The 19,511-nt window shown below is 38.9% G+C and overlaps 2 protein-coding genes across 2 annotated transcripts in view; one reads left to right on the forward strand and one right to left on the reverse strand.

Annotated features, from left to right (window-relative positions):
• The window catches only part of CALML4 (calmodulin like 4), a 434,126-nt gene that overhangs the window by 337,968 nt on the left and 76,647 nt on the right, over positions 1-19,511 (forward strand). The gene's annotated exons all lie outside the window — the stretch shown is intronic.
• On the reverse strand, positions 5,604-18,085 carry FEM1B (fem-1 homolog B). The gene is made up of 2 exons (XM_069098218.1): positions 17,791-18,085; positions 5,604-12,036 (listed from the first exon to the last, which is right to left on the reverse strand). Exons 1-2 carry the CDS (start codon positions 18,036-18,038, stop codon positions 10,401-10,403), a joined length of 1,884 nt encoding a protein of 627 aa, XP_068954319.1. The 5' UTR covers positions 18,039-18,085; the 3' UTR covers positions 5,604-10,400.

Here is a 19,511-nt window from a genome sequence, read left to right on the forward strand (position 1 = left end):
GTTATTTCAACACAATTTCATACCAAGCCTTTGTTTAAGGAAGAACATGAAAATGATTAGCTTTATTTGCCTCACCCTCCTTGTCCCACCCAACCTTTTCAAGTACTCAAAAAGTAGCATTTCACATTATACAGAACAGAGCCGGAAATCCCTCCCATGGCTGTGCAAATGTAAGTACTTGTAGTTCTAAAGGCTTTCTCAGTAACCAACATGAATAGCCAGGATATAAGGAGACCACTTCCTGAAAACAAAGAAAATTTCCCACATGACTTCAAAATAACTTCCAACATAAACAAATAATATAGGTTTTCCCATGGGAGAAAAAAAAGCAGTCTGATCAAATTCTGTAGATAATTTAAACTAGTTATTTTGGAAGGACTATATAGTCTATTAAAAGAAGAGCTGAAGTGTTTTAAACATAAAAGTCAACTCCCATGACAAGAGCCAGTTTGAACTTTTTGATTGGGTAAGAATCCTGTGAACATAAGTATTCCTCAGAACAAGCAAGCTAAAGGCTCAGGCTGGGAAGAATATTTTGTTACAAAGGCTTTTTGTCCAGGATGGTATTTATCATAAAGGACTCAACCTGGCACTCTTAACTTACCTTTAGGACATCAAAACTGCTCCCCCAAATAAGCTGGTACAACACATTATGGGTGACTTATGACTAATCCAGAACTCGGGAATTAAGTAGCTTGTTTTGATTTCAGCTAGACCCCAAGAATATTGATTCACTTTGCAGCTATGTACAACAGGTTTAGCACGCATGGTATTATATTGATATGCTTGGGATTGGCTTTCTTGCGGAAGTCAAAATGCAATCAAACATCTTTTTAAAATTTAAAACAATTATAATTATGACATCTAAGCTATATTACCATTATTGAATTCATCCTCTGTTGAAGTTTACCCTCTGTTCTCCCCACCAACATAGTGCTACCACATTGATCCAATTCTTAGTTTCCACCAACTTTTAACTTTAATGATTTTGGTCACATTACTATTTGGGCATGGGCCTCATTTTATACAATGGGTACCCTGCTGAAAATTTGCATACAAGTTTAATTCTATTTTATACACAGTAACAGCTATTTAGTGAGTTCCTATGGTAATATTTTTTATAAAGTGAATAATCTGCGCTCACACACACACACATCCCCTGGTTTCTAAACAATATGGTTATTTTAAGTACAATTCTCTTGTGACACAGAGAAGGCTGTCTTTGTAATATACCCTGCTCAAGATGTATTCTGAGAACTCCCAGGGACAACTAGAGTTCACTCCCACGTATGAGAACGATTGATTTGATTCATTATGCTAATATACTCGGTTAATTTGTTTAATTGTTAAAATGGGGAGGGGGTGAATTATGTGATTACACTGCTCCAATAGCAATCAACTCCAGTCACACTATAGCACTATAACTAAGAAGGTAATTTTTCAGACAGGTAGCATCCACCTACTCCACCAGCTCTATAACTGCTCAGATCTTCAGTAACAGTCCTTTTTAAGAAGGGAATCTGATAATTTGATAAACATAGCTGAAGGAGAATGAATAATGACTATAACCATTACAGTTACTTTTAGTAGACAGGATTTAACTAAACAGAGTTCACCAAGCCTTCCAAAGTTCAGGATCACCAATGCAAAAGACAGAAGAAAGTCTGACTTTCTTTAACATTTTGAGGCAGGAAGAGTGCACACAAAGGTGGGTACAGAGAATAAAGAATCGTGTGATTTCTGAGGTCTCTTCCAGAAGAAGGGACCTCTCACTCTTATCATGGGATAAATCAGCAAACCATTCTTCCATTCTTAAATGGTAACCATGTTAGAAAGTTAGAGGAGAAACCAAGAGCCAAATCAAAGATTAAACATTTGGTAATAGTACTAACTAGGACATAGCCCCACAGCTGATATAGTGGACAAGATGTCCACTAAAAGACAGCCTTGTCTTCTAACAATGTGCTCTAGTTCAGGCTAGATACTTTGAACTCATTTTTATAACATTTTCCTCCAATTCCCTGAATATTTTTTAGGGGAAAAAAGGAGCAGTGCAACAAATATTACCTACATAGTCTTGTCTTCTAAAAGATAATAAGTTGTTCCCTAAATGTAATCTTTCTTTGACTAGTGTCCCACCATAGAGATAAACTGTGACCAATCTGGGACTTGAAAAATGCTTCATGTCATCATCTCTACCTTAGTTAAAGCAATATGTACCTGTCTTGTCTAGTTTAGATTGTTGGGGAATGGAGGGAAAAGTATAGAAGCTATAAACATAAATTTTCAAAGTCATTAATATGCTATACAAATGTAAAGTATTACTGGTGTTATATGTAACTGCCTCTTTCCTTAGGCTTATTTTGATGCCTTATGATGTTGGTAACCCAGGATGCTTGAAAGTAGAATAAGGAAGCCTTATTTGAAGTGAGCGAGCCTGTATTCAATTTCTGGTTCTGTTACTTGTTATCTGACTTCAGACACATTATTTGACCTCTATAAGCCTCACTTCTTCATCCTTAAAATGAAGAGGTTGAACTAGACAGCCTTTGATGGCCTTCCAGATCTAAATCTTTGATCCTGCAAAGACTCTGCTTTTAAAGGCAGAACATAAGCTTTGGCAAGTCTTACTGAATTGTAAGAGCCTCAAGTATGGACTCAGTGATGCAGTATGTAAACATTGTCTGAGGAACAATGTAGTTCATCCCAGAAAGGCTCATCAACAAAAGGATGGTCATTAGGGGATAAATTTTTTGATGGAGCAAAAAAATTACATTTTTTTAAAAAGTACTAAATTGGGGAAAAACTTATCCATTGAGAAATGTTAACTCTTATTATTCTCCTATTCCTGAACTCAGTCATTAACTCATAAAGACTAAGGCATTCTGATCTATGCTGATAGAGTAGCCAAACTGATAACATCAGGTATTTGGGAGTACATAAATGTTTTACATCAAGGGGATAGAAGACTTTTTAAGAACATATCTATTAATAACAGATGATGGTGTTTTAAGGGGTGAGCTTTAGGGAATTAGCAATGTTTAGTTTGAAGAAAAACTGACTGACAAGGTGGGGGTCATGATTGTTTTCCTCAAGAATCTGAAGTGCTGTCATGTGGAAGGGAAATTAAATTTGTCCTATTTGGCCTCAAATGGCAAATCTAAGACCAATGAGTAGAAACTGCAGTCAAATTTAGGCTTAATGTCATGAAAAACTTCCTAACAATCAGAGCTGCCCCAAGTGGAATGAGCTGCCTCAGGAGGTAGTGAGAGGGTTTCCCCAACTTCAAGGAATCTTTAAGGAAAGGTTGGGTGACCACTTTTAAGTATGTTAGGGGGGATTCTTTTCAGATATGGGTTTGACTAAGTGACTTCTTAGGTCCCTTACAACTGTGAGATCCTCAGATTTTCTAGAAAAAAAGGAAACCTAACCCAAAAATTCAGAAGTCCAAAAAATCACTTGCCCAAATCCCCAAACTTATTCCCAACATATATGCATATAACCTCTTCCTCCCACATTAGAAGGGAGGGCTATAGTACACATAAGATATTGCTCTATACAGATGTAAAAGCAGGATGCTGCCCCAATCTATGTCCAAAAGCATTGGGGTACAATCCTCCCTTACCTCTGATCAATTAGTGCCACAAGTTTCATGCCATGAAATGTCATGAAATGTATGCCTTGAAAATGCCATGAAATGCCATGAAAACTGTACTCAGAGGGGGCTGGCTTATTTATATTTTCTTTTTCATATAATGGTTCAATACAAACCATCATGTCTGCTGTACTAGGCACTACATGGCCAGACTTCTCCCTGACCACACTCAACCCTGACATAAGGTATGCCATTGTGCTAAGTGAATACGGCCACTAATATTGAATGATCCCTTATTTTTAACCAAAAGACTGGCTAGCCCATATTTTTCATTTCTGCCTATAGTTGAGGCAGTTCTCTATTGTAGATTGGTACTAAGGATCTCAAATTCCCCAGAAATCATTATCAGATTACCATTTATATCAACTATGTGCAGCACTTAGACATTAGAGGCAGTTTAACTGACCACACTTGTAAAGGTGGCATATATTCCATTAGCATTACAGAAGAAAACTGTACAGGAAAACTGAGAAAACTTTCCCATTAGGCAGGGATGCTTAGAGGCCTTACATTTAAGTTTCTTACTTATATAAGCTAGACTGCACCTAGCCAAGGCACTATATTCAATAGGAAGCAGGGCTGACATTATGTAAGATACCATTTTCCACTGCTGGGAAATTTATGTTAGAAAACCTATTCACAATAATTTTTTTTAACTACTCACAAATGCAAACCATCCTGTCTCACCAGGGTTGCATTTCCACAATCCCTTAAGAACTCCTGAATACTAAATGGACCAATACAGTGATTCCAAAGCGGAAGTGTTGCTTAGATATTTTCCAGATCAGTCTAAGAGCAACTTTGTAAATTTTCATATAAGAAAAGGCTGCATCAAATGAAAAATTTCTTGTTCCTAAATTGTCTTTGAAAAAGGAATGCTAAGCGGGGGAGGGGATGCTAGAAGTGAAACAAGGCTTTGAAAATCAAACTACAGATCATTTGCTAGTAATCTTTCCACTGATTCAGATACAATAATGAAGCCCCAGTCCTGTTCTCTAACTTGACCAAAGTCATTTGACAGGTGACAAATGCACAGACTACATTTTTAAAATTGTTTTTCCCTTTAAATCTGACTACAGGCTCAAATTATATAATCTCGTTAATAATCCAACTCAAATACCAAAAAACCTAGGAGTTAGGAATATGGAGGGAACTTCAGTTAAAAATTTTTTCTATTACTCTACTAACATGTGACATTAACAGCCATCACTTTAAAAATTAGGTATTTTTTTTCTTTCTTTTTTTTTTTTAAGCAATTGGGGTTAAGTAACTTGCTCAAGGTTACATGGCCAGTTATTATTTCTGGGTGTGGTGCTGAGTATCTGAGCCCGGATTTGATCCAGGTCATCCTGATACTGGAGCTGGTGCTCTTACTCGCTGAGCCACCTGGCCGCCCCTAAGCAATTGGGGTTAAGTAACTTGCTCAAGGTTACACGGCCAGGTGTTTCTGGGTGGGTGCTAAGTGTCTGAGCCCGGGATTCGATCTCCAGATGTTCTCAACACTGGAGCCGGTGCTCTTACTCGCTGTGCTACCTGGCCGCCCCCAAAATTAGGTATTTTGAAAAATGTATCAAGATGCTTCCTGTGGCTACTGTAACCAGAAACTGACAGCCTAATTGGAGAAACTATGAATTATGGATACGAGTTATCCTTCATTGTTATAAGACTGAGAAAAGGGCTGTAAAGGCCACTTTGTTTGAATATCATGTTGGTCATGTAAGATGATCCCAATTACAGCATTCTGAACAACGACCACCTTCAAAAAGGTTTTATCTTTACTCCATTAGGTCCTTTTTTTCTTTAGAGAACACTTTTATTTTCCTAATTAGTTGAGCTCTTCAAGCTGTTTCCATAAAAGTGATTAAGAATGGAAGAGTTCCTGGGTATCACAAAACTCAAATAAAAAATACTATCCAGTATATAAATTATCAACAGGGCTCTAGCGCAATTAACAGGTTTACTCTCTTTATTAAAACTGGGTAAACAATTTGACAAAAGTGCACAACAGAATGACATCATTGGTAAGTTATAAATCACAGTGAAATTACTGGAGTACAGCAATGTAGATCATCTTAACAGGGTATCAAGGGTGAGGCAATTTTGAAGCCAGAGGACAAAAGACTCTTTCCAAAAGAGATTAGATTCAGCCTGTACAGTTTCCCTGTCTCTCCCACTCCCAAGTTTTGCAGCAATGAAAAGGTACACAACATAGGAAAGAACAGTTTTAATTTCCCCTGCTCTCCTAACATTCCAACTCTTAAGGGGCCTTTAAGAGCCATAAACAATGTTATATAAGGACAAACTTAAAATAATAAGACTTTTTTCACTTTATAGCTTGCAAGCTTAATCTTGTCTCCACTGATACCTTAACATTTAGCTGATTTAGATACTGACCTCTACAATATATTGGACCCTGTATTCCCAGCATGAGATCAAAACTGAAAAGGTGCTAATCATTTAGCTTTATCATAACCTGGCACACAGATGTCAGGATACACTCCACAGCTTCATAAAGTCACTGTACCTTCCTCAAACAGTGATACAAAACTGAAATATAACTATCCTAACATGAATACAGTAAAATATTTTACAATTTACAAATTAATATATCTTCTTCCCATCAGTCTCAGTGTAATACCTATTGTAGATCCCAGAAGAGGGAAAGTTTACAAGGCTGGAAGAGTAGCTCTATCTTCACGTAAGAAAGAAACTAGTATTCTACCCAAATGTGAGCAATTCTGCTAAAAAGTCTACAACACAGATGGCCTTAAAACCTGGCATACTTTCTCAGGAGTAATCATTAAACTATTAGCAATTTTCTGCTTTTAGAAAATCTTTCTCTGAGCTCCATAGCTTTTCAGAGTAGAGCTAAAGACAAAGCTTAAGATATTGCAGAATAACTTTCCACTCAACAAATGGCAAAACGATCTGTTTAGTGTTACGGTACCTTGACTGAAAAGGAAGTTATCTGCTGTTCACTGACATGCTGATTGTATTCAACAGTAATTTTTTAAGCATCAAAACAAGCTGTCATAAAAATATGCCCTTTCTATTTGTTTTACCTGTAGTTATCTACTTGCTAATTCATCCACAAGCTGCTTTCCTGCCAGCAAAATGGAGGTCTAAAGCAATTATGTGGATAATTTGGGCCTTTTCCCAAAAAACTGTTTCTACTTGAAAAGTACAGATAAAAGGAAGTGGCTTGAACTATCCAAATAATTGTCTCAATTCCAGTGAAGAACTGGTCACTGGGTAGGTATGCTCTTTCTTTTTGAAAGATATTTATCAACAGTTATGTAGGTACTGTCTCCAAAACACATCTCTCTTTAAAAACCTCTAACATGTAATAAAATCCCGCTACAAAAAGTTAATGTGTAATGAGAACGTCCTTAAAATTTACCAGTTGTCATTAAACTTCCAGTATAAGGAAACAAATCTCTTGCCACATACAGAGAAAGAAAAAAAAAAAACAAAGCTTAATGATAGTAATTTTTAAAAGCTCCCATTCAACATAGCAGCTGGGATCAGGTGGCATGCTTAAGGCTATTTGTTGGGAAGACAATACCAATTCTTTTTGTGAAATCCAAATTGTGCACTAGAGAACCCATGTTTTCAGTTTTAAGAATGGACCTTTTCTTCACATCCTCCCATATTTCCGGCCAGTTGGCATTGATTTGCTGTCCGTTCCTCAGGTTAAATAGCCATTCGAATACAAAATTCTGTTTACCAGATGTGTTAAAATAAGGCAAAATCCCAACAAGTTTCTTGTGGTTTCTGAAAGTACTTCTAGGCCATTAGTATGTGCAAACATATATGGCAATTGCTGAGCAGCACAAAGCAATTCTGAGATCTGTAATAGTATTAAAGAATATTGACAAAACAAGATATCCCTACAACAAAGGATGAACACAAACCAGTGCAAGTGACTGAAAAATGGACAACATATAGTATGAAGAAAGCTAAGGTACCAATAAATACCAGCTTTATTTTCTGTTTGGTGTTTTTTTTTTCCCTGTTAAGTTGAGAGAGTTTGGGAAGAGTTAAGCCAAACATCCTTCATATCAGCTGTACGAAAAAAAAAAAAAAAAGCAAAAACAGGCTTATAGATCACTTGTTCCAAGAATGGTTTTATACAGATATTTTACAATACATATCTTAATTTATTTTACAAGTTGGAATTACATCCTGAGCAATATAGTGCAATGAAGTTCTACTGTTAAATAACAGTACAGAAGTTACCAATTAACATTGGAGCAATTCATATTTTATTCAAATGTTACCAAATACCTTTCTCCTATTTTGCCAGCTTTGTAATCAATACAGCCTTACTTGTCCTCAGCATTCAGTCCTCCCTTTTTAAAATAACTGGGGGTTATTAAAACCTATAGAAACCTGTGTGTTCATAACTAATTATTTGTATCATTTTATAGGGACATCATAAATTTGCAAAGTATAAAACAGTTGTGGTCCAGGGCAAGAGAAGGAGCAGAATAAGTTCCTAAAACAAATATAGTGAAAGAAGTGCAATATATTTGCTATTTTTAATTTTGGTGTCTTAAGAACATATCAACATTAATAATATCACCAAATAAACGCCAAGAAAATATGCTCCTTGGAACTGTCAAATAAGAAGGTCTTTAAGTCTGTAATATAAAGTACTTGATCCTAACAATAAGGAAGGTGTAGACTAATCCTCTTTTAGGAACTATAACCTCTTTCAGAGCACCAAAAAGCAAGGGACAGTACTACCTACTCCCTGGCAGGATCAAGGCCTGTGATTTTTAAATTAAGATTCATTAAAATACCTCCTTCAAAACACATCAGACTGAAAACTTTCCTCTTAAAATCTTAGTTTAGCAAAATAGAAAATAATTACTGTTGCCCAACCATAATCCATACAATTCTAACTGAAGCAGAAAGACACACAAAATATAAAATTGCCATAACTGTAAAATTACCTTCCACATTTTTCCCCCAAACATTCTTGAAAGGAAAAAAATTATTAATATCCCTCCCCTGCCTCCCCCTACCAAAAAACAAGCATTTCATTTTGTGGTGTTGCACTATTTAAGGCCCCAGGTGGTTAAGTTTGGCTTGGTCATTCTGTTCTACGCTGCTTAAATTGGAACCTTTATTATTACCCCACACAAGGCAACATACATATATAAAACACAAATTAAACACTAGTTGCTGTTTTTTCATTTGAGGACTTGGAATTGTGACAAACCAAAACATTTTTCATTAAAACAAAAGTTACACGTCCAACTTATATTAGCTGAGTAGTTCATTTGGCACCAGACAGGAAATGGAGTTATTACAAGCTAAATTCACATTTCAGATGTGAATCCTCCCTCTGAATTTTGGGTATACTTTTTTTTTAATCACAAAATATTCTTTTAACCTGACAGTTTAAAAAATTGCAGTTAAAAACAAACAACAAACATTCCAAATAGCCTGTCAGAACAAATATAACATTCTGTGTGTTGAAAAATCTGTAGCTCTCAGACAGAAGTACCTTTTCAAAGTAACATTATACAAATCACTTTTCATCATAAAAAAATTTCACTTCACACCACATTTGTGATTTTTCTACCTTTTTCAAAGACTAATAAAAGAAACATATTTTTTAAAAAAGTATCCAGGTTCCCTTTCACCTGTCATAAGCATCTTCTTAGGGAGGCACTAGCTATTCCCCCTGGAAAAGTGGTTTTCATATTCAAAAGGAAGACACCACAGGAGGGTAAAGTGAGTAGTGAAGGTAGGTGGCATGAAACAGGACTTACAATCGTGTTGTGACAATCTGTTTCATTATAAAGGCTAACATTCATAATTCATATATTACTGGAAATTCTAGGTCAAATGCTGCCTATTCCAAGTTGCACAAATTACATGAAAATATCAGCAAAGAATTTTAGAACTCAACCTATTGGAAAAGGAGTTCAAGAACAAAAGCCTGCTTATTTTCCAGAAAGACCTCAACGTTCTCTAAAAAGAATTGGTTTGATTCAAATTGGTTTTTGTTACCATTCCTTCTCACATTCAACATAGCAAACTGCAACAATTTCAATGGATTGAATTATAATAATTTGCAACCATTATTAGATTAGCATATTTATCCACAATAATTTAATCCTGTATTTTCCAAATTCTCCTTATGTTTCAATGTGTTGTTTATATTTCATTCAAAATAGAAAGATCACTGGAAGAATAGGGAAAAAAAACCTGCCAATTGTTTTACTGTGAACTGACAACCACAATAGGCAACTGCATTGAATCACTGGGTTACTTTTATCATGTTATTTTCTATTTCTTCCTTTTCTCCAAAAGAAAACTTTAAATCCTCAAAACTGGTGCATAGATCACATGTTGAGATAGGCTTTTAAACAGAAATACCTTTGTACATAGCTGTTTAAAACATTATCAACTGCAAATCATAAATGTACCTTAGTACAATTAAACAAAATAGTTTATATTTGTTCCTTTAAAAAAGAGGCAGGGAGAGGTAACCTGATCGATATCCAAAGATACTATATTATGGTTATACCAAGGTCTTCCTTGGGGTGTTATTTGTAATTGACTCCTGTCTGAGCAAGAGAAACCAAATACAGAACTAAGGATAAGACCAAGGGTGAGGAAGGGTAGTGGATAAAGAAGCAGAATTTATAAACACGTAATTCTATTGTCTGTGATTAAAGTCCTTTACTTTTTTTAGCACCACATTTAAAGATTTTACATATCCAGTCACCTAATGAAATTCAACAAACTCTTCAAGAGTTCTGGGGATCTGGTTTTGGTAGTTAATATTATAAATCCGAACTGCTCGGGCAGCCAGGCACTTAAGGCTCAGCTTCATTTGAGTTTTAAGTAATATTTCAGATACCCCCGTTGTACTTTTGTCTAGCGGAGTCTTCTTCTGTTTATTTGTCATGTCAGTGTGAGCGCCAGCTTCCACTAGGCTAATGATGATAGAATGCAAGGTCAAAAAATCACTGATAGGCCTGTTGTACTGAACGATAATATGAAGGGGACTATTTCCCTCACTGTCAACAGCATTCACCTCAGCACCGCAGTCCAAAAGAAGTTTAGTGACGAGTGCATTGGGAAAACTGCAGACATCATTTGTGTGGAAGTCATCTACTGGGGTATTAGAGTTGACAGCAAGATGCAATAAGCTTGATCCCTCTCGAGTTCTGGGATCAAGGTGAATCAAGTTGTAAATTTGCTTATTAATTCTTGACTGATCTTCCTCACTGCACTGTGTTTTGGTGGAGATGCACACCAAATACAAAAAGGTAAAAATATTGCATTCATAGTTGTCCAGGGCAGTATGGATATCGGCGTCTTGAGTACTTTTCACCCTAGACATCCCTTGCTCTATTTCTAAAACACTACATCTCAAAACACTTTCTATGTCTTTCGCTTTTACCAATTCATTCAGATGTATCATCTGTGAGAAAACTTGAGCGAACCTTAAAAGATCTTTGTGAGTGTTTCTGTTACCTTTTTGCCTTAAATGCAAAGCATGAAGCCACAACTTGATGCACTGTTCAAATTCCATGTTATCAGCATAAACAGCCCCACGGTAAATGATAGGATGAGAAACATCAATATTGTCTGAGCCTAAAATCCGTTCACGAACTATCAGGCCTTCCATGTGAAGAGCATCTCTGTCTTGCCTAATGGATTCTAGTTCCTGAGGATTCCTGCATTCAGTTCTATTTCCATAAGCATCAATTGGTGGAAGAACCTCTTTTTCAATAATGTTTTCACGATCTTGATACCTCTCCAACATCGCTAAGTATAAATAGTGGTATGTCTTCATTATGTCATAGTTCTCTCGGTCATTTGCAAATGAGGCACCCAAAAGTTCCAAAGCTTCAATTCTACTTTTCCGGTCACAATCAGCATGAGAAAGTAATAATTCGACAACATCTGCCTTACAGCTCTCAGCAGCTACTTTTAAAGGAGTCATTCCGTGGCCATTCACCACCATTGCAGCTTTCCACCTTACCAATTCTCGAACGATCTCCAAGTGCCCAGCTTCTGCTGCAAAGTGTAATGCAGTAGCCCCACAATGTGCTTTGGCATTGGGGTCTGCATGTTGTTCTAAAAGATACTTGACCACATCCGTGTGTCCTTTATAAGCTGCAATCATAAGGCAAGTGTTGTCATATTTGTTGGCAATGCTGATGTTGGCATTATTTTCCACCAGATATTTAACAATGTCCAATCTGCCATCAAAGCATGCAGCCCGCAAAGGTGTTGAGTTGGTTACTGTAGTATGGTTCACGTTGGCTCCATGACTGACTAGAAGTTTGACAACTTCAAAATGTCCAGCTCCTGCTGCACACCAGAGGGCAGTGGCTCCGTCAATGACATAACTATAAGCACAAAAGGCAAATGATTAGAAATTCAATACCTGAGAGTACAACACAAATTCCTAATTTAAATGGTACATTTTTTGTAAGATCCTACAAAAAAGTCTATATAAAACCAAAAGATACAGCTAGAGCTAGACAGAATTCTAAAGCTATCTATTCTAATCCCCTTATTTTATAGCTGAGGAAACTGATGTTTAGAGAGGTTCAATAACTTTGCTGTGGTCATTTTTGTTGGTAAAAGAACTGCAACTTGAATGTCTTCTTACTCCAAGTCCAAGTGCTCAAGACCAGTATCCAACTTATCTACGAATATAATGAAGTCCCGAAAAATGACTTGAAAGAGTCACAAATTTCCCCATGGCAAAATCAAAATTAATTCTGGAAAGCCTACAGTAAATCTTCAACTATTTCTAGAGATCCCTGAGGCTGACATAAGGCAAGCAAGATACAGATATGAATGGATGACAATCTCTTTTTCAGTCCTTTCTGTGATCTCCCTTTCCAAAGATCAACATTAATGCCACCCAATTCCCAAACACAATCTGCAACACCAGTAATACTTGTACATAAAGATATGGGTCAGTACAACCTCTCTTTTCCTTAAAAAAAGTTTGGAACATGCAAACTTTACCTATTCCAGCTCCCCCACAAAGGTCAAACTACTTTTGGAAAAACATTCATAGCTGGAAAATAAACAGCACTCTGTAAGAACAAAGTCTTTCCCCACATAACTTGGTTCATAATAGGTCCTCCTGACCTAGACAAGGAGTTTATAAGCCTAAACATAGGCAAGCTCAAACTATCTTCTATCTAGTCATTGAACCTCTTGCTTGCTAGAGATCATTTTTTTCTACTTATGCAGTCAATTTCCCAGATGTATGAGTTAATGACTTTTAGACCTAACAGGTAAGATTCTATATGAAAATTCCAAACCCTGTCAAGAACACTACTGTAATTAGACCAATTAATTTTTTATGAAGAAAATAAGAAAAAAACATTAAAGGGCAAAATTTGCTGTCATAGAATGAGTATATATATATTTTTAACTACATACTTAATAGGCCTGATTACAAAATGTCTCACTATATCATAAATTTAGTAATACTACCAGTCAAATTGTGTTCCTTAAGCATAGTAAAAAAAAAAAGTGTGATTCCATGACCATGGATACTACTATTAATCCAAAACAGCAGCAAAACAAAATCTACAGGCTGGCTAGGTGGCACAGTGAGTAGAGCACCAGCCCTGGAGTCAGGAGGACCTGAGTTCAAATCTGACCTCAGACACTTAGCACAAAACTAGCCGTGTGACCTTGGGCAAGTCACTTAACCCCAACTGCCCTACCTTCCCCCCTCCAAAAAGCAAAAAAAAAAAATCTACTATAATTTTACTGCAAACAGAATATCAATTTTATAATAAATTAATACTATTTTCTTCATCTAATAAAGTAAACTGTTCAAAAGCAAAAGGCTTCTGAATTTTCTTTTAAAGATTTAAGGAAACAAGTTGCTTTAAAGAAAAAAATGTTTTTAATTATTTGAAGTGAACAGAAGCATATACTCACTCTGCACATAACTGAATAGTACTGAATAACATTCTACCATTAAAAAATACATTCACATAACATTTCCCCAAATTTATCATTACATTTCACAATATTATTTCCTTAGAAAATCTTACATTAGGGGCAGCTAGATGACGCAGTGAGTAAAGCGCTGGCCCCGGAGTCAGGAGGACCCGAGTTCGGTTCAGGCCTCAAACACTTAACACCCACACAAAAAAACTAGCCACGTAACCTTGGACAAGTTACTTAACCCCAATTGTACTCCAAAAGGCAAAAAAAAAAAAAAGAAAGAAAATCTTACTTTAAAATATCATCAGATTTATCCAGAAGTAGTTACCTTAAATTTATTATATATTAGCTACTTAACTTTAAACTGTTTGAAACATGAGCCTGGAAATATATTTTTAAAATTGACTTTCACATTGCATAAAATGTAAAAGTTTAGAATGATGAAAGCAAATTAATTTAAATTTTTCTTGTCATTCATTGTCATTTCAATTGCTTACTCCTTGAGCTGCATCAGCTCATGATGCTATATTTGCAAATCACAAAAGATAAAATATTTAAATTATATATCTTTGATTAAGCTACAAAAAGAAATCTCTAAAGAAAATGAGGGAAGGTAAATGAATATAAAATTCATTACATAATATTTCATAAAAGGCTATCCCTTTATAAATCTTAAAGCCTTGGAGAACTTAGAAACATCTAAATCTGAAATAGAAAAGAGGCAGATTAACTGTATCTGTGGTTTATACAAAGAATGTTTCTCTTTCTATGGCTAATTAGCTTTAAATGCAAAAGTGCACATTGCTTCAAATAGAGTTCTACAAGTATTTTTAACAACAGAAAATTCATATATGCAATGTGGTCCTTATTGAAAAACAATAAGCTTTCTAAAATTAAACCAAAATTAAAGTGCAAATTCTGGGTTATGCATCTTATTTTAGATTCAAGACTTCATAAGTTAGTATTCAAATTTTCAAACAAAAAGGATTTCCTGGGGATAGTGTCAAAAACTTAAAGACAGAAGATAATATTCTGCCTACAAATTTAGTCTGTTTCTCAATTCTTTCATGGTATCATAAGAATTTGAGTTGGAAAAATTTTATTATTTAGTAAGCGATCAGTATTTAATGTTAATCAAGACTTTAATAATCATTTATTAATTTATTAGATCACAAGTTTTCTGAAGTATACCCTGCTCACTAACTGCTTCAACCTAATTTTAGAGAGTTCAAATGATGGAGCTCTCACCATTTCCCCTTATAAAAGATCATTTCAATTATTAGTGCTAGTGATGCCAAAGCACCTAAAAAGAAAGCTGTCAGAACTTCATCTGATTGCCTTCCCCCCTTCCTCACAAAGCTCCCTACCACATGCTTTTTTTTTTTTAATTACAACCCAACAACAGTGCCTCAGAACTCATTGCCATCACAATATTCCAGGGGTCACATGACATATCACCCTCCCTTTGTTCTGTTCATTTTCCATAACATTCTTACTTCAGCTTCCCTTCCTAGGAATTTTTCTCCTCACTTCCTACTAATGAAATCATTCCTGATACCCATTTCAGTCCTACTCCTCTGTCTATTGGCATATAAGGGGGAGAAAATTCCAAAGATTACTGCTGTAAATGTGAGCCATGACATTCATCATTTACACTAAACCAATGCATGGATATTAACCAAAAAACTCAGCCTGGCCATCTATCTAAAGAGTGCCACCTGGATAAAAGAATGAAGTTTTGAGTACCTTTCAAAAGTCATCCACAGAGGGGGTAGGTAAGTGAGCCTCGTGTTCTTTACATGTCGCTCATATTAACATTTTTGTAAATAGTCTAGAAGACCGTAAGATGGAACTGTGAAATTCAAAAATGGATGCTAACCTTTTCAAAACAGAATGTCAAGATGACTATAAAACTACAAAAAGAACTTAAGAGTTATATGAGTAGGTAAAAAACGTCTACGAGCTCCAATTATCAGAACTATACTTATAAGTTTACTAGACTAAGCTCCATAAAGACAGGGTTCATGTCTAACTAAATTTTGTATCACACCCAATAGCTAACACAGTGGTCTACACACAATTCAATTCAACTCAACAAATGTTTATTTACCCCCTACTAGGTATCAGGTAGGCATTAGGAAAATACTTCAAAACTTCAATGAATCTGTGATCACAATGACATCTTTACTGCTATCTACAGATCAAACCCCAGTTCAAACAAGCACTCTCATCTTGTTCAAGTCTCATACTTATCTCCCCATAAATTGTCCAAAGCTGGTCATTCCCTTGCAACTGGGGACACACAAACAAATATATATCTTATGTACTTGCCTTTAAGGAGCTGATATTCTAGGGGAGAAAGTAAGCACATAACATGAAAAAAGTGAAAAAGAGGCAAAAGGAGGGAGAGCATAAACAGCTGGGATATGGCAAGGCTTCCTGGAAGAGGAAGATGATTTATAACTATTTGTTAAATAAAATCATATTCTCTAAGATCTGAGTTATATCTCAGAAAGGGATCTATCCAATTAAACTGTATTTTCCTTGAGGGCAAGTATCTTGTTTTCCCTGATATCTCCCTCTAGCATGCCTCCAGACTAAAAGAGAGGGCTAAGTATAACAAGCACACAATAAATGTTTTTTGACTGAATGACTGATAACACAGTACAAAATGGGTTCATACAATGTCTAGTAAATTAGTAAAAATAACTTTACAGGATGAAATATAGATATATATATATATACATATATATATATATACTATAAAAGGTTTTAGATAAACTCACAAATAATGGATCCATAATGAGTTATTAAATTTAGTATACAACCCTTGCCTTTTGAGATTTAGTAGGATAACTGATTTGGAGCTGACAGGGACAATAAAGGTTATCTAGTCTAAAATCTTCATTTTGTAAATGAGGAAACTGAAGAAGCAACAAAAATATCCACTGATACCAATAAAGTATGAGAGATAGGTGGCTATTGGTCTAACTCAATCTGGTATTCATTACCTACTTTTTAAAAACGTCTCACATATTTTTTGAAGAACTGGTCTTAGAACTTGAAATGGGCAGTAATCAAGTAACCCTCTCCATACTGTTTTCATTTATCCATTTTTCAAACACATCAGAACAGATTCAGATTATGTCCTTAATGGTTTGTCACTGGAAAGAGGAATGTTGAAATGGATGATGGGATGATGGTAGCTGAGAAGGCGATATACCAAGTAAGTCCAGGGACTTACTTTTATCACCCTTTTTATTATTCTACTTTCCTAGGGGTAAGGAAGTGGAAGGGATCTTGAGATTTTTTTATCAAGTCCAACTTTTATCAAGTCCAACAACCTCAGAAAAAAAAACAAAACTGAGGCCAGAAGAGATTAAATGACTTGTCCAAAATCATGCAGCTTACAAGATTTGGAACTAGGTAAAATCCAGTATTCTTTCCACATCACCAAGCTTTTGCCATTGGACAGAAGGAAAGACATTGAAAATAGTGTGACGAGAGTCATCATCATAAACATTTAGGGAAAGAGATAAAGACTAAGTATAGGGAATATTACAGCTATGTAGTTTTTGTATTAACCATAAACATAAGACGTTAAAGTAAACGCCAGTGAAATGCCTCAAGTGTTTCATTTCATTCAACGATAACTTTCTCAAGTATTTTCCTTTCATCTAAAACCTGTAAGAAAAGTTTCCTTCCTAAAACTGAGGAAGAACTACCAAAACTTCAAAGAATTTTGGGGGGAGGGATGTAAATTTTGGTAGAATTTTAAAGACTGTTTTTAAGTAATAAAACTCAAAGGTAGAATGATGTTTGAGTACTTGGGATAAATTAACTTCCAAATAAATACTTGGCCTAAGAAACTACAAAACACATGATGAAATCACTACGAGAGACTCCAACAATGTATGAAGTACATCACCCTCACTGCCTCCCCAATTCCTTCCTTATTCCCTATGCCCCTTCCCAAAGGGTGCGCTAGCGTTTACCTTGAACATCCCCACTTTGGGACTTCTCAACTCCACTGGTGAACAGCTCTCGGCCCTCCCCAGCCCAGGGATGGAGGAACATGTCATCTGATGACCACATCACCTCCTCCTACATCGGGCAAACAACACCCCCAGGACCGGGGCTGAGGTTGCATGGGGCCACCCGGGGCAGGCAGGCGTACATACCCGTCGAAGCGGACGGTGCCCGTCTGCTGGGTCTGCACCCGGTAGTGCTCCAGCAGCAGGCGCACCACCTTGGCATGCCCGTTGCGCGCCGCGATGATGAGCGGCGTGGAGCGCTGCCCTCCCTGGTGGCTAACATAGCCCAGCAGGTAGCGGATGTCGCTCTCGGACCGGTTCAGGAGCAGGGCGGCCAGGGTCAGCACTCTCCCCTCGCTGGCCGCCTTGTACACATAGCCGGCCAGGCCCTCCATGGTCGCCCCCGCCGCCACCGCCACCGCCGCCGCCGCCTCCTCCGTCTCCTCCACCGCCGCCGCCTGCCCCTCGAGGCCGCCTCCGCCAGCGCCTCAGACCCGGCTCCGCACCGCCCATTCAACAGGGGGCCGCCGCCGCTCGGGGGCAGCAGCGGAGGCCGGAGGAGGGGAGGGAGCGGCCGAGGGCACGGGGAACAGCGGACGGCAGAAGCGGGGGGCAGGGGGACGTCCCGGGACCCGCTCCCCGACGGGGCGGACAGCGTCAGGGCCGCCCCCTGGCCCCGAGGCGCCGGGCGCCCGCAGACGGGGTCTCCATGGCGGTGGCCGCCCCGGGCCTCGGGTCGGTCCCCTCCCTTTTCCCCCTTCCTCCCCCTCCCGCGGTCGAACGGGCTCGCGCCGAATCTACGGGTCGTCCTCCGGACCCAAGGGCCTAGGGGGCGGGGGAGAGCGCAAGGCTCCAAGGGAGGGCTCGGAGAGGGTCCGGCCCGAGGCCTCCGGCTTCGGTTCAGGCTCCGGCTGCTGCTGCTGCGGCTCCTCCTCCCTCCCTACTCTCCCCCCCAACTCCGAGTATCCAGCAGGAGGCGGCCCTGCTCCTGCCGGCCTACACTAGCCTACAAGGACCGGCGGCGACGGGGACTGCGGAGCGCCCGGGGCAGAGACTGAAGGGCCGGCTCGAGGAGCGGAACGGTGCAGCCACAGCAGCCCCCAGAACTCCAGGACGGGAGGAAGGGAAAGCCTTGGGAGAAGAGGAGGGCGGGGAAGGGGCGGAGGCCAAGGGGGACGGTTAATCTCGGTGCCGGCTCCCAATGCTGTCCGATGAGGAAACTGCATGCTGCAGAAGAAAGGTTCCGGGACGCAGAGTCTGCCTTGTCCCAGCCCAGGCTTTTTGCCCGCAGTCCTGGCCCTTCACACCTCGATCTCCAGCCCCCGCCCGCGCGCCTGCCGGGATGGCCACCAGGGCGGCCTCCAGGGGCCAGCACGCGCCCCCTCCCCATCCTCGCCGTCTCGAGGGGTACGGGATGTGAACACTCCACGCGAGCCTACCTCTGCAAGTCCAGCCCGCCTAGCCCCGGGGCGGCGGGGGATGAGGCCGGCTGGAGGGAGCCAGGAGCGCTGAGGGACGCGGGCGCTGGCTGGGGAGGGGTGTCCTCGGTGGAGGGGGACCCCTGGCGCTGTCCAGCGGCCCCCTTTGGGGTGGAAGCCTCCCTACCTGCCCCTCATGGGCGCGCATCCACCTTCCCCTGGGCGGAGGGGAAGCTTCCACCCACCGAGAGCACGGGATTCTGGATGACAGCCCCCCAAAGCCCAACCCCGACTTTTACTATGAGGAAACCGGGGCTCCGAGCAAGGGTCGGGATCACAGGGGGCTGGAAGAGACCTCACGGGGGAGTCTAGTTGTTTTCAGTGAGGAAACGGATTCAGAGAAGAATGACAACCAAAGTCCCACAAAATCACCATTAGAGCCCAGGTCTC

This window comes from Petaurus breviceps, unplaced genomic scaffold (genome assembly GCF_028583685.1).
Source record: "Petaurus breviceps papuanus isolate PSGF00001 unplaced genomic scaffold, PetGlider_PUasm1.0 37, whole genome shotgun sequence".
NCBI classification, from domain to species: Eukaryota; Metazoa; Chordata; class Mammalia; order Diprotodontia; family Petauridae; genus Petaurus; species Petaurus breviceps.

Excerpts from the sequence above, each read along its gene's own strand:
- FEM1B (XM_069098218.1), bottom strand. The coding sequence starts at position 18,038 with ATGGAGGGCCTGGCCGGCTATGTGTACAAGGCGGCCAGCGAGGGGAGA. Across the intron at positions 12,037-17,790 it reads GGCACCGTCCGCTTCGACGG|TTATGTCATTGACGGAGCCA; the intron begins GTATGTACGCCT and ends TTGTGCTTATAG.